Source organism: Pteronotus mesoamericanus, unplaced genomic scaffold, assembly GCF_021234165.1.
Source record: "Pteronotus mesoamericanus isolate MK-2021 breed Mesoamerican mustached bat unplaced genomic scaffold, CSHL_Meso_final contig_65, whole genome shotgun sequence".
Taxonomy (NCBI): Eukaryota; Metazoa; Chordata; class Mammalia; order Chiroptera; family Mormoopidae; genus Pteronotus; species Pteronotus mesoamericanus.
In genome coordinates this window covers 8,657,471-8,670,447 of record NW_026555228.1, presented here as the reverse complement: position 1 = coordinate 8,670,447, position 12,977 = coordinate 8,657,471, and the positions used below count along the sequence as shown (strand labels likewise).

The following is a 12,977-nucleotide window of genomic DNA, read 5'->3' as shown; positions in this document are numbered from 1 at the left end:
ATCATAGGAGCAAGAGAAATGCAAAGATAAGTGAGGAAAAGAGAAAAATCTAAAGATGAGCTGAATCTCTATTGTAACTATTTTTAAAGAACTGTGGGCTTGTAAAAGAAATCCAGAAATAGCTCTAACCTACTTTTTGAAATCGGAACCCTGACATTCTTCTATAGCCAAAGAGGCCCCCAAAATGGAACTTTAAACAGGTACACTGGTGGTGGCGGGGAGTCAATCCATCCTTGTATAAAACCAAAAGGATAACATGTTTGAGTCAGGTTGCCCTGACTGAAGAAGGGACATCAACAGGAGGGCGACTGACATGGCCAGGAGGGTTTGAATAAGTGGTGCTGTCATATGTACCAAAAAAGATGAGAACGCTTAAATCTTCAGAGATGAAGGCCGGGCAATGTACAATGGAAACGTATTAAATCATGAAAGGTACAAAATGTTCACCAAAGCCTAGAAGAATCCCTGAAGTTTGAAAGAGATCTATTTTGGACATTAAAAGCAAGTGTGGTGAAATCATGACTAGCAGAATGCTCAAGCTTAGTTAACTGAATTCTCTGTTTAACCAGGGGTTAGTTTCAAGCCCTCTCTTATGGAGAAATGAAGTTCTTGAATTTAAGGACCAAAGATTGTGAACTCTTGTTTTGTACCATCATACAAAATAAGAGTCCAGAGCTCCTTGATCCAGAGATAAAGATAGAGCTTTTGGTCTGGGTAAAAATAAGAATAAAATCAACTGGAAGAAAAAAATGGATGATCAATTAAACATTTTCTCATGATTAAGAAGAATAAACAGGTCCACTCCAAGAGAAAAATATTTCTCTACAGAAAACAAAAGCAGCAGCAGGATATGAATGCAACCGATTTTATTTTACATAAAAGTAGAGAGACAACCTAAACTCCATCTTAATTAAGACTGCAACACAGCTCTCTGAGAGTCAGTCTCCTTGCTATGTGCAAAGTAGGGGGAATCCCTCCTCATCCCATCACCTGTATATTCAGAGAAAGACCGAAAAGTCCAATGAAGCAAAAGGTGCTGTCGCATCAGAAGATCCAAATGTATATGTTGAAAATAAATTCTAGACTACAGGATCTCCTCAGTTAAAGGCCAAACAGACAATGCTTTTGATTCTTGCTGGTCCAAAGCTATCTAGTCTAAATCAGAACTCTTGGATTATTTAATAAATTGAGGCCAGCAGACACGTGGACATGGTGTGTATGAGAATGATAATCTAATCGTGACAGAATATTATACTCTGAATATCAAATACCACTGTACAAGACTGGACTTATAAGAAGGGTAGAAGAATTAGGCTAATTTTATCATTATACATAGTCTAAAAGTACCTTTTAACCTAAATAACCTCTAGTATATTTTTGGTCTATAGTCATTTTTCTCTTCTCAGAAAAGCCAAGTACTGAGCAGAACTAATTCTATGGAGACTTCTGGTTGGTTAGGTGTTTATTAGTCAATGTTTCTCTGTGGAAACTAGTATTAATAGACACATTTATAATACTATCATTCAGGGTATCATTAAGAATTCATTATCTGAAACTCCACATGTATGAGGATGTACAAAGAAGCAAATGTCATCAAAACAAGAAAATACTAATTAATGAAGTGATCTCAGATAAAAATGCCATCACTGAAGCATTCCTCCCTTTTCATGGGAGTTTTTGTCCCCCACCCAGTGTGTCAAAGTCTTTCAGGCAAAATCACAGACAAAGATATTGATAAATACTCTGACAGAATTGTATCAGAGTAAAAAACTGGTAAGGATGAAGACAGAAAAATAAGAACACAGAAAAATGAAAACTGAAAAAGCTTTTTGTGTCTTTTTTAATGACTCTCTTTATTATTTTGAAAGCCATTCATTGACCTAGCCTAGAATTTTACCGTAAAAGTTGCCCCTCCCCCCAAAAGAGAACATGATTCTTTCTTCTAATAGGACAAAGTTGCTATTATAACCTAAATTGTGTTAACTATAACAAAGTAAACTTATCTTTGTAATTTTAGTTTCTTCTTCCCAATCTAACCTTTTATTTACTATGAAATTTTGGTCCCCATTTTAAATGATGGTCTATTATCCCAGGATAATAAGGACTACTTGAACTAAATAGTGGTCTACCTTAAAATGTAGTTTCAAAACATTTTATACAGTTTTGTGGATATATAGATATTTAACAAAGAAAAAGGACATAGTCATAATCTTTTAAAGCTAACAGAAGGTAATATATACTCTCATAAAATATCCCTTGACATCATCAGTGTGAGAATACTTAATTAGCTTGAATGAGGATCAGGCCAAATTCAGATCCTATTATGGTTTAACAATAATGGTTTACAGGGCTATTTCATTATTTTCACAAAGATTTAAATATTGGCTTTAGAAATGTCAGTATTGTAATATCAAGAGAATATTTTCAAAGTAACTAATGCAAGATTAATGAGAGCTTTATGACAGTAAGGACAATATTGTGAAATTCTTTTTATTATAATTGGTCTGACTGAAATTTAACATGATAAACTGTTTCAGAATAAAGTCATTTTCATAGGGTTGAACGGACATCCTCTTCTGTACTAGACTATTTATGCACACTTCATATTCCAAAAGTGTTGTTCACCAGACACATTCCCCTTACTTTCCATTAAGCAAGATACTACTCTGGCAGGAGGAAAAGGGTAAAGACAGAAAACGAGTATGAGATCTCCCAGGGAGAACTGGAAACAGTAGGAAAGTGTGCCTAAAACAGGACTGAAGAAACAATTATAAATAATTGGATATGTCTTCAGATTCTATCACTGACATGTTTGGGAAGTATCCCTCTAGAAGTATGTGTAGGTGTACCTACAAAGGCGTCCATCTGCAAAGTGGGCGGGTGTACAGAGAAAGAGCAAAGTGGACTTTCTGAGCACTTTTGACAATCCACTATGGAGTCACTCTCAGCAATGAATGACAGTTATGTCAAGTGCTATGTCAAGACTGAAGTAATGGAGTATAATGGGAACGCCCTTAGGAGGGACCAGAATGCCCAAAACCACAAGTCTAGACACTTGGATAAGGACTCCATCTGGACACCTATATGTGTCGGACCTCCACCCCTGGTGGGCTTTAGAAGTCAGAGCTCCGACCACTCAGTGCTCAAGCCTGGCTGTACCACGAGTCATGCTCGGAGCCCTGCCATACTTCCGCTCTACCGGATGTGTGCTGCCACTGGAGCCACCTGGCTTGGGACTGACACCCATCTCTCCACCTGCAGACGCCACCAGTGACCAGGACTTCATGCCAAACGCTTGGTCTGCTCACTTCTACTATGTAAGCTCCCCCTGCCTGTGACTCTACTGGCTTACTGGGGAGGTCTCCCCTACTAAACCAGGCCAGTGGAAAGACACAAATGTGTGTGAGTACCTCCTTCTGAGGATGCTCCCTTGCTCACGACAGTGGGTGATATGGCTGCTGAGGTTTGGTAACTGATAATGGCCCCACAGCAATGAAGGCAGAGTTGGAGTGGTGTTTTGCCAGCTCAGTGAAATAAGGGCTGATCAAATGTTTTCTATAATGTCTACACTATTCATACATTCCCAGGATACCACAGCTAGAAACCATCTCACCTCAAAATTATACAAATTCATTCAGGCACTGACTGCTTTCTACTCTATATTACTGCTATTTATTTACAGGTCTTAATTCTATTAGTAGGTCATAAGCTTCTTGACATTCACACCCGATTTACCTTCCCAGCTCTTAAAGCACCTCATTCAATGCTCAATGAATTTCAACAGATATACTGCTGATTGCCACTCAGAAGATATAACACAGGTACAAATAAATCATTTAATTGATCTAAGAACTGGTATGCAGAGGATAGAGAACGAAAAGGACATGGTAGTTTTTAAAAAAAAGCAATGGCATACATGCCCTAGATTGTACTGCTTTTCAAAAATTTGATGACAATTATTATTTTTGGTGGTGACTGATGCTTGATGATGTGCTTTGTAAGATGAATGCACAGAGAAGTGCTTTGATTTACTGTTGGCAACCACTCTTTTTAGTACATCACCATTGGTCTCTTGGCCACCTGTGGTTAGCCCAAAGCCACTGCTTTAAAAGCTCATTTCTGAGTGGCCTCAGAATGAGTTGGCTTGGAGCTATTGTTTCCTGTTAGACTACAGGTACATCATTTGAAGTGTTTTTCTTCTTTCTTCCTTTCTCTTTTTTCTCTTTCATTTTTAAGAATAAGCTAAAAGCATTTTTTATTGCCTTCTCTTCAAGACTGCCAGGACAATGGGTGCTTGAGTTCCCAGCTGCTGTGCATGTGCTCCACATAACCAGCACCCCAGAGTCAGGTTACATCAAATACCACCGACTCTACCCCACAGAAGTTTTTTAGCGAGCCCATTTTGTTATTTAACATTTGCTGAGTCTCTAAGGTAAGGGTGATGAAACTGTTCACAAATACAGAGGCTGCTGTCTTACACTAGTCAATGTGTGCTGATGAAAGTAGGCTGTGTCTGCTATTGTCATACTTCTAATTAGATATGAAGGTTGATGTTATGCTGGTGACTCTTAACGCCTGGGGCACTATTTTTCAAATGGCACGTTGTGACTCATTAGTGGTGAAATCAATGTAGTTGATGCCACAGTAAACATCCACATGAATTATATGACCAGGAAAGAACAGAAAATGGAGAACCAAATATTAGTAAAACAAAACAGTTTTGTGACATTTCCCTTCAGTTATATCTAGGACATTATATATGTTGATACTGGGTTAGCATGTAAAAAAATATTTCTACTGTGGGTCCCTATCAAAAAAAATTAGAAAAATGCTGCCTAGAGCTTCTTGAACTTCATGAGTGTCTTCACAGTCAGTTTTTCTACTTGGCTATCTTTAAATGGCCAATAGTCTACATTTGTATATTACTTTTAAAAAAGGTTTATTTTAACCTTTCTCATCTAGCATGGGATAATTTTAATACTCTATTGGAAATGGTCTGGACATGTGACCAAGCACTCCGAGTATGGTATTTCCCCTTGAAAAGCTTTTATTCACCCAATGACTTAATATAAAATCACTCCCCTGATACCATCTATGTACCACTTCTATTTCTAACTGACTAGGAATCGGAGATCACAGTACCTCATACTAAAAGCCTTTCACACAGTGCTTGCTATTTGTGTGAACCCACAGAAATATTTACTTCAAACCAATTTCCTCATTTTAATAATATTTAGAAACAACATAAATAGCATGCTTTCTATCTAGTATATGAGGCAAGTTTTCCACAGTTGACTGTACCTTAAAATACAAAATGAGGCTTCTAATATCATGAGATTTGAAAAGATTCACACAGACGGAGCTAAAATTTTCAAAGCAAAGCATGATTAAAAAAAAAGCTATATTCACTATCTAAGATTGAGACTTTATAATTTCAGGAATAGAGTCTAATCAGTTCAATCCCATCTCTTCCACATTCTAGTCATAAAAACTAAATATGTATATTTATATATAGAAAAAATATATATATACCTTCGCTATCCTTGAATTTCTTGATTGCCACAATTTCATGTGTTTCCTGCAAAGGAAAAAGAGGCAAAAGGAAAGTCATTCTCCCATGTTTTTCAAACCGGGAATCCCAACTGTCTGGGGGCAGGTATATTCTGGGACAGGGTGGCAAGAACCCAGAGAATAAAAAATAGATCCTCCTCCTCCCCAGTCCCTCACTTCTTGGTTCCAAAATTCTTTCTTACCACCTTGTAGACGTTGTCAGGAAAGGGAAAGGAGGAGGAGGAGCAAGGGAGGGGGCAAAGAGCAGAGACAGTCAGAGAATTTGGATGAACCAGAAATGTCAATGTCGTGAGGATACATAAAAGTGCCAGGAAGACTAACAATAGACCACCAACTGCACTGCCCTCTGTAACCCAGGGATACATTTTAATTGGGATTCTAAGACCAGAGACAAGACTTCTATGGTACTTGGCATTTGCTGGTAGCAGAATGCCTCTTCCAAGTCTCCTCCTTCACTTACCTTTTTCTAACAAACCTCTCTAGTTGCTCCTCAACTCTTCCCTATGCATGGTCATTTCAAATCCAAAGTGCGATAAACATTTGTCAGCAGATACCAATCACCACCACCCCCTCCACCTCTATTTAGCTCTCCTGAACTAACAGAAGTAGTTTGTGAGCAGAACCCTACTTTAAACTAAAATAATGCAAATCTTTTTTCTTCTTCTTCTTTTTTTTTTTGGTTGGAAGAAAAGAATATAACAGCTAGAAAACAAATGGAAATGCTAACAACTAAGTACCACTAGGCTAAATAACTCATGTCTAATTCTGGTCTATAAAAAGCTTTTAGTAAAATAATATACAGATTCCTCAAAGCAAACATGTCACATAGAAATGTCTTCTGAGTGGCTAAGGCCTGCATTTTACTCTGAGTACACTTTCAAATCTGTAGGACCAAATCTTTTAGTAAAACATTGTCCCTCCATCAAAACAAAGGCTTCAAAAAGGAACACGATACCAGGCAATAACCAACATGGTATAAAACATTAACATTAAATATATGTGCTTTTCACTTAAGTTACTTACAAAAACAAAGGAAATCATAAAAGTCGGGTGGCAGGAGGAGAAGAAAGGTGACCATTTTATTTATTATTTATTTATTTAAAATATATTTCATTGATTGTGCTATTACCCCAATTTACCCCTTTTACCCCCCTCCACCCAGTACCACCCTACCCTCCAGCAATCCCCCTCTCCAGTTCATGTCCATGGGTCATGAATGTAAGTTCTTTGGCTTCCCCATTTCCTACACTATTTTTAACATCCCCCTGTCTATTTTGTACCTACCAATTATGCTTCTTAATCTCTGTACCTTTCCCCCCATTCTACCCTTTCCCCCTCCCAGCTGATAAACCTCCAAATGATCTCCATATCTATGATTCTGCTCCAGTTCTGGTTGTTTGCTCATTTTTTTTTAATTCAAATGTTGACAGTTGTGAACTTGTTGCCTTTTTAATGTTCATAGTTTTGATGTTCTTTTTCTTAAATTAGCCCCTTTAACATTTAATATAATAAGAGCTTGGTGATGATGAACTCCTTTAGCTTTACCTCGTCGGGGAAGCACTTTATCTGCCCTTCCATTCTAAAGGATAGCTTTGCTGGATAGAGGAATGTAGGTTGTAGGTCCTTGCTTTTCACCACTTTGAATACTTGTTGCCTGCAAAGTTTCTTTTTAGAAATCCACCGGTAATCTTAGGGGAACTCCTTTGTAGGTAACTCTTTGCTTCTCTCTTGCTGCTTTTAAGATTTGGCATTTTAATTATGATGTGTCTTGGTGTGGTCCTCTTCGGGTCCAACTTGTTTGGGACTCTCCATGCTTCCTAAACTTGTGTGTCTATTTCCTTCGCCAAATTAGGGAAGTCTTCTTCCATTATTTTTTCAAATATAAGTTTTCAATTTCTTGCTCTTCCTCTTCTCCTTCTGGCATCTCTATGACTTGGATGTCAGCATGTTTGGAGATGTCCCAATCTTCATTATACTATCTTCATTTTTTTTAATTGTTGTTTCTTCTATTCTGGTTGAATGTTTATTTCTTCCTTATGTTCCAAATCATTGATTTGAATCCCAACTTCCTTCCCTTCACTGTTGGTTCCCTGTAGATTTTTATTTCCCTTAGTGTAAACTTCATTTCTTCCTGTATGTTGCTGTCATACTTAAGGAGTCTTTGAGCATCCTAATCACCAGTGTTGTGAACTCTGCATCTGATGTTGGTTATCTCCATTTTGTTTATTTTTTTTCTGGGGTTTTATTTTGTTCTTTCACTTGAGCCATATTTCTTTGTCTCCTCAATTTGGCAGCCTCCCTGTGTTTGTTTCTGTGTATTAGGTAGAGCTGCTTTGACTCCCTGTCTTAGTAGAGTGGCCTAATGTAGAAAAGGCACTTATAAATTGTGTGCGGTGGAACCGTAGGTAATTGCCAGGGTGGAGCAACCCACTTCACCACTTCACCATAAAATAGCAACTTTCATATTTTTCTTACAGGGGAAAATTATCTGAAAGTTCTATAGGCCAAGGAGGAATATTCTTAAGGGTACTACATTTTTGTTTTAATGGAGAAAGAGAATTGTAGAACACACACAGCTTTTGGGATACAGTATATTTGTATATTTGCAAACCTTCTGACTTAAACTCAGCCTTCCAGGTAATTTAAAAAAAATTTTTTTAAAGGATTTTTTAAATTTATTTTTAAAGCTAGGGGAAGGGAGGGAGAAAGAAAGGGAGAGAAACATCGATCTGTTGCCTCTCATATGCACCCTGACCGGGGACCGAACCTGCCACCCAGGCATGTGCCCTGACCACAAATCGAACCAGTGAGACCTTTTACTTTGCAGGACAACGCCCAACAAACAGCCACACCAGTCAGGCCTCTGGGTACTTTATGATATTGTAAATTTCACCACTGAGAAGGAATAATTGCAAAGTCAATATAATGTGGGAAATGATGGGCAAGAATATTAGTACAAGTAGTAGCAGGTAACTCTTCTAGGTATGTTACTATCTCTCTCGATACACTGATACTATTTTCTTATGCTGTTCTTTTTCAAATGGTTCTAGCAAGCAACCTACTTATGGCATAAGGGAAAGAACAAATCCTTTCAGGAAACTGCTCAAAGCACAAACTAAGGGGCAAAATGATATACATCCAGGAAAAGAATAAGACTGTTCATATCTCAAAAAGTTTCTGGTAGTGTTTTATCATATAGTGCACTCTAAACTCAGAGACACACATACATATATATATATATGGACATCTTAAGTGTTAAAGCCTTACCTGATTTTTATAAAAGGTCTTGCTTGGTTCAAAATTGTCCATGGATATGAGTACAAATTCAAATTTAAAACTAGTACATTTATACCATCTTGAAGAAATTCATTAGTTGTTTTTCCCATAACATCTCATAAATAGAATTTACTGTATAAAACAGCTGCCCAAAAGGGGGTTAAATAAAATGAAATGTTTATTATTTTATTTATCCTTTCACCGCTAACATAGAAATTCGACACACACACACACACACACGCACGCACGCACGTGTGTGTGTGTGTGTGTACTCACTCAGTACAGGTTCTATATTTACCTAAAGAATGAAGCCAAATAGACAAAGTTTTCTATATAAAATCAATTGAATGTTTGGTGGAAAACACATGTAATAAAGAGAAGAAGATGCTAGAAAGAATTCAATATTTCATTTTTATTCAAAGTGCTTATGAAAATATACAAACTCATTATAGAAAATATAAAAGAATATAAAGGGTATAAAGAGAGTATGACTATATAAAGAATACAAAGAAGAAATCAAAAAGCATTTATATAACCCTTGTTAACATTTTGGTATATTTTCTTCCAGTAATTTTTCCTTAAATTGGAATGATAATATCATACATTGTGCTACATGTTGCTATTATTTCCCTTAATATTGTATAAGGTACATTTATCTGTCATTAAATAATTTTTAAAACCACAATTTATAATGGGTGGTTATTTAAACTATCAATGAACATACTTCAACACTGGCATCCTTATTTCCATAAAGTAAATTTTGTAAGCAATATAACTTAGTCAAAGTGTATAAACAGTAAAACATTATCTGGAGGGCTCAACTGTCCTTTCTTAAGACACTGGCAAAGCAACTAACTGGTATTAACAATCATGAAATTTACTAAGTTTTTAAAAAATGCACTTATATAACTTGATTTAATTATGTGCTAGAACAGTGAATTCTCTAAATTGATCATACACTGTATAAGTAGCAAGTCATTGTTTTAAACCTTTTGTTCTGTAATTTTAAATACCCCACATGCATTATAAAACAGAACAGAAAAAGATATTGATTTTATTTCACTCCACCATTCACAGATTAAGCCAATGCAAAGCTTATACTCTACAATTCATTCTCTAATTACTCTCTGAAGAGGCCCCGCATTGGCAGAAGTTCTTTATTTCTTCATCCAAAAAGGAGAGAATACAATTTGACAACTGAAGTATTTTTAAATATTTCAATCCACATTTTCAATGCAAATATCCCAATTAAGTGCTTTCACACACTGCCCATAATTTTCCCAGGATTATACATCTAAGACATAATAGAGTCGCGGGCGCGCGTACACACACCACCACCACCACCACCACCACCACCACCACCACCACCACCACCACCACCCCCCCCCCCACGGATGAGGCATCATTATTTCTCTCCTTTGTTTTTCTCAAAAGTACACATTAGCATCAACAAAAAATCCTAAATGGCTTTCTGAAATGTGTGTTATGATACTTATATACGTAAAAGTATGCGCAAATTTCAATGTTTCCATCTTTACCTTTATTGTGACTTTCTGCACAGAAACCTAAAATAACTTGGACAAATTACATTATTTTTACACTATGAGCAAAACTGTAAAATGGGAGTAAATTCAAGCACAGGACGCATTCCATGGTAGGTAGATGCAATGGAGCTACTATGTGTTTGCCAAGCATGAGAGAAATACAAAACAGTATCCAGGACATGCAATGATAAAAACTAGGTTGTTTTCCAAGAAATCCCTTAGATCTTCACTTGACTTTTATTATTTATTACTTGTAAACTACCAGTTTGCCAATCCTAAAAGTTAGATCAACTACTAAATTTAAGTACCTTGGACAAAATCAGGAAGGAAACAATCTATAGCAAAGAACAACAACATTTCAGTCAGTTGGGTAAGAAGTGTCCACTGGGCCCCTGCTTTTTATGTGAGGTTGTTGCGACATCCTAGGTTTGACAGGAATAAATGGAGCTTCTTTTATACACAGAGGCTTACACCCTGGTGTGCAATCATGCATTACAGTAAGTTAAAATTTAGGACAATAGTTAAAAAGTACAACAAATATTATATGATATGCCACAGAAGTTCAAAATAGATGGATCATGTAAATATACAGAAAAAATATACACATCTTGGATTTAAGGTGATGTTGTTTCATTTGCTTCTGACCTCTCTCTTTTTGAAATGTAAAATGTCATAAATATACCTTTGTTCATCCCCATCCCTTCTCTCCCCAGAGGTAACTTCTATCATGAAGATGGTATGTACCATTTCCAAGTACATTTTTATTACTACAAATGACTACCCACAAGCAATTTTACTGCTGTTTTGTACACTGAAAATCATGTAACTAGCATGTTATTGTTAGCAACATGCTTTTTAGCAACAGCTTTTAGCAACAGCTTTTTTTTTCCCCTCAAAAATGACATTGTGTATCTGAGATTTAAACATAAATTAGTTCAGTGGTACTATACTGGGTACAACTGTGATCTCCCTTACCTAATCCCCAGGGACATCTGGCAATGTCTGGAGACATTTTTGGTTGTCTCCTGGCAACTAGTATGTCAAGGCCAGGGATGCAAGTAAACATCCTACAGTGCACAGGACAAGCACCCACAACGAAGAATGACCCAGCTCCAAATCAAAAGCGTTGATGTCGAAAAATGTAGGTCAAGCCCTAGCTGGTGTGGCTCAGAGATTGAGCACCAGTCTGCGAACCAAGGGGTCACTGGTTCGATTCCCAGCGCAGGGCACATGCCTGGGTTGCAGGCCAGGTCCCCAGCAGTGGGTACACGAGATGCAACCACACACTGATATTTCTCTCCCTCTCTTTCTCCTTCCCTTCCCCTCTCTAAAAATAAATAAAATACTTTAAAAAAAGAAAAATGTAGGTCTAGTTTATTCATTTTAACAGGTTTTTGGTATTCCGCTGTAAACACTCCCCCTTAAAAGAGAGATTAACCACTTGTTGAGGAGAGTAAGTAAAGCTTTTTGAAAAGACTAATATACTTCAAAAAGAAATTTTAGTTGCAAATGAGATGATAGAAAGATTAGTCCTTCAAAAATTACTAAAGCTATTAATCATGGCACTAAAATGCCTGTACTCATCTCATTATAACAGCAATTACTTTTATAGTAACATTTTTGTAATATAGCTCCTTTAAAACATTATATAGTGAAATATACCAAAAGGAATATTAAAAAAAATTATTTACTTTTTCGTTAAAAATCCACCAAATTTAGCTAAAAACAATTTAGCAGAGTCAAACAAAGCCTACAACAATAACTAGCAACACCATCGCAAAGGTTCACACTATCAAGATACAGGAATACTGGTCAACTCTACTGTGTTCATTATGTGCATGCTGAGAGTACTTCAAGAAAACTCTTACATTTTAAAAAGTATTGCAAGGAAAACTCATAATGAACTTACTTCATGCTCAGCCTCTTAAAAAAGGAGAGTCTTAGAAAAATAAATATATTATGAAGAACAGGAGAGAGGATGGAGCCAAAAAAGGAAGCTGTAGGATGTAGGATCTTACAAAGACAAAATCATGTAGAAAACAACTGCCTCAAGCAAAGTCAGTAATAAAATTCCTAGGTAAGAAAAATCTATTTTCTCATTTATTTCCATTAGAACATCAAACCCTTCTACTCCCTCTGGGCTAAATCTGCTCTCTGCAATTCTTTATTGAAATGTAAAATGATAGTAAAAGACTGTAAGATATTTAGATAGAATGCCTAACCATTTCCTCATCTTCCCCCTCTGAACCTGGTCCCACCTCCTGTCCCCATATCTCACGAATGCTGGCCAGAAATTTAGGATCACTCGACATCTTCCTGTCTGCACCCCAAATCCAGCCAGTCAATCACCAAGAGCTGTTGATTTTTGCCTCCGAAATCTCATTCAATTTGGCCCACTGTTCTTCTCTACCCAAACACTACCAATTCCAGTGAGAGGCCTTGGCATTCCCACCTGCTATATTACTTGGCCCCCTAATCCTTGTAATATGTCTGCCACTCAGCAATCAGGCTCTTCATTTAGAAACAGAGATCGATTTCAGTGCCCTGTCTTTCCCCTTAAAACTCTCCCTAAACTCCCCTGCTGGA

General features: G+C 36.9%; 1 protein-coding gene across 2 annotated transcripts in view; it reads right to left on the bottom strand.

Moving 5' to 3' along the window:
- Positions 1–12,977, bottom strand: part of CDKL5 (cyclin dependent kinase like 5) — a 149,415-nt gene that overhangs the window by 55,678 nt on the left and 80,760 nt on the right. For both annotated transcript variants that reach the window (XM_054581110.1, XM_054581111.1), the window contains exon 4: positions 5,533–5,578. In XM_054581110.1, the coding sequence (XP_054437085.1) occupies positions 5,533–5,578 (46 nt within the window). The remainder of the gene's footprint in view (positions 1–5,532; positions 5,579–12,977) is intronic.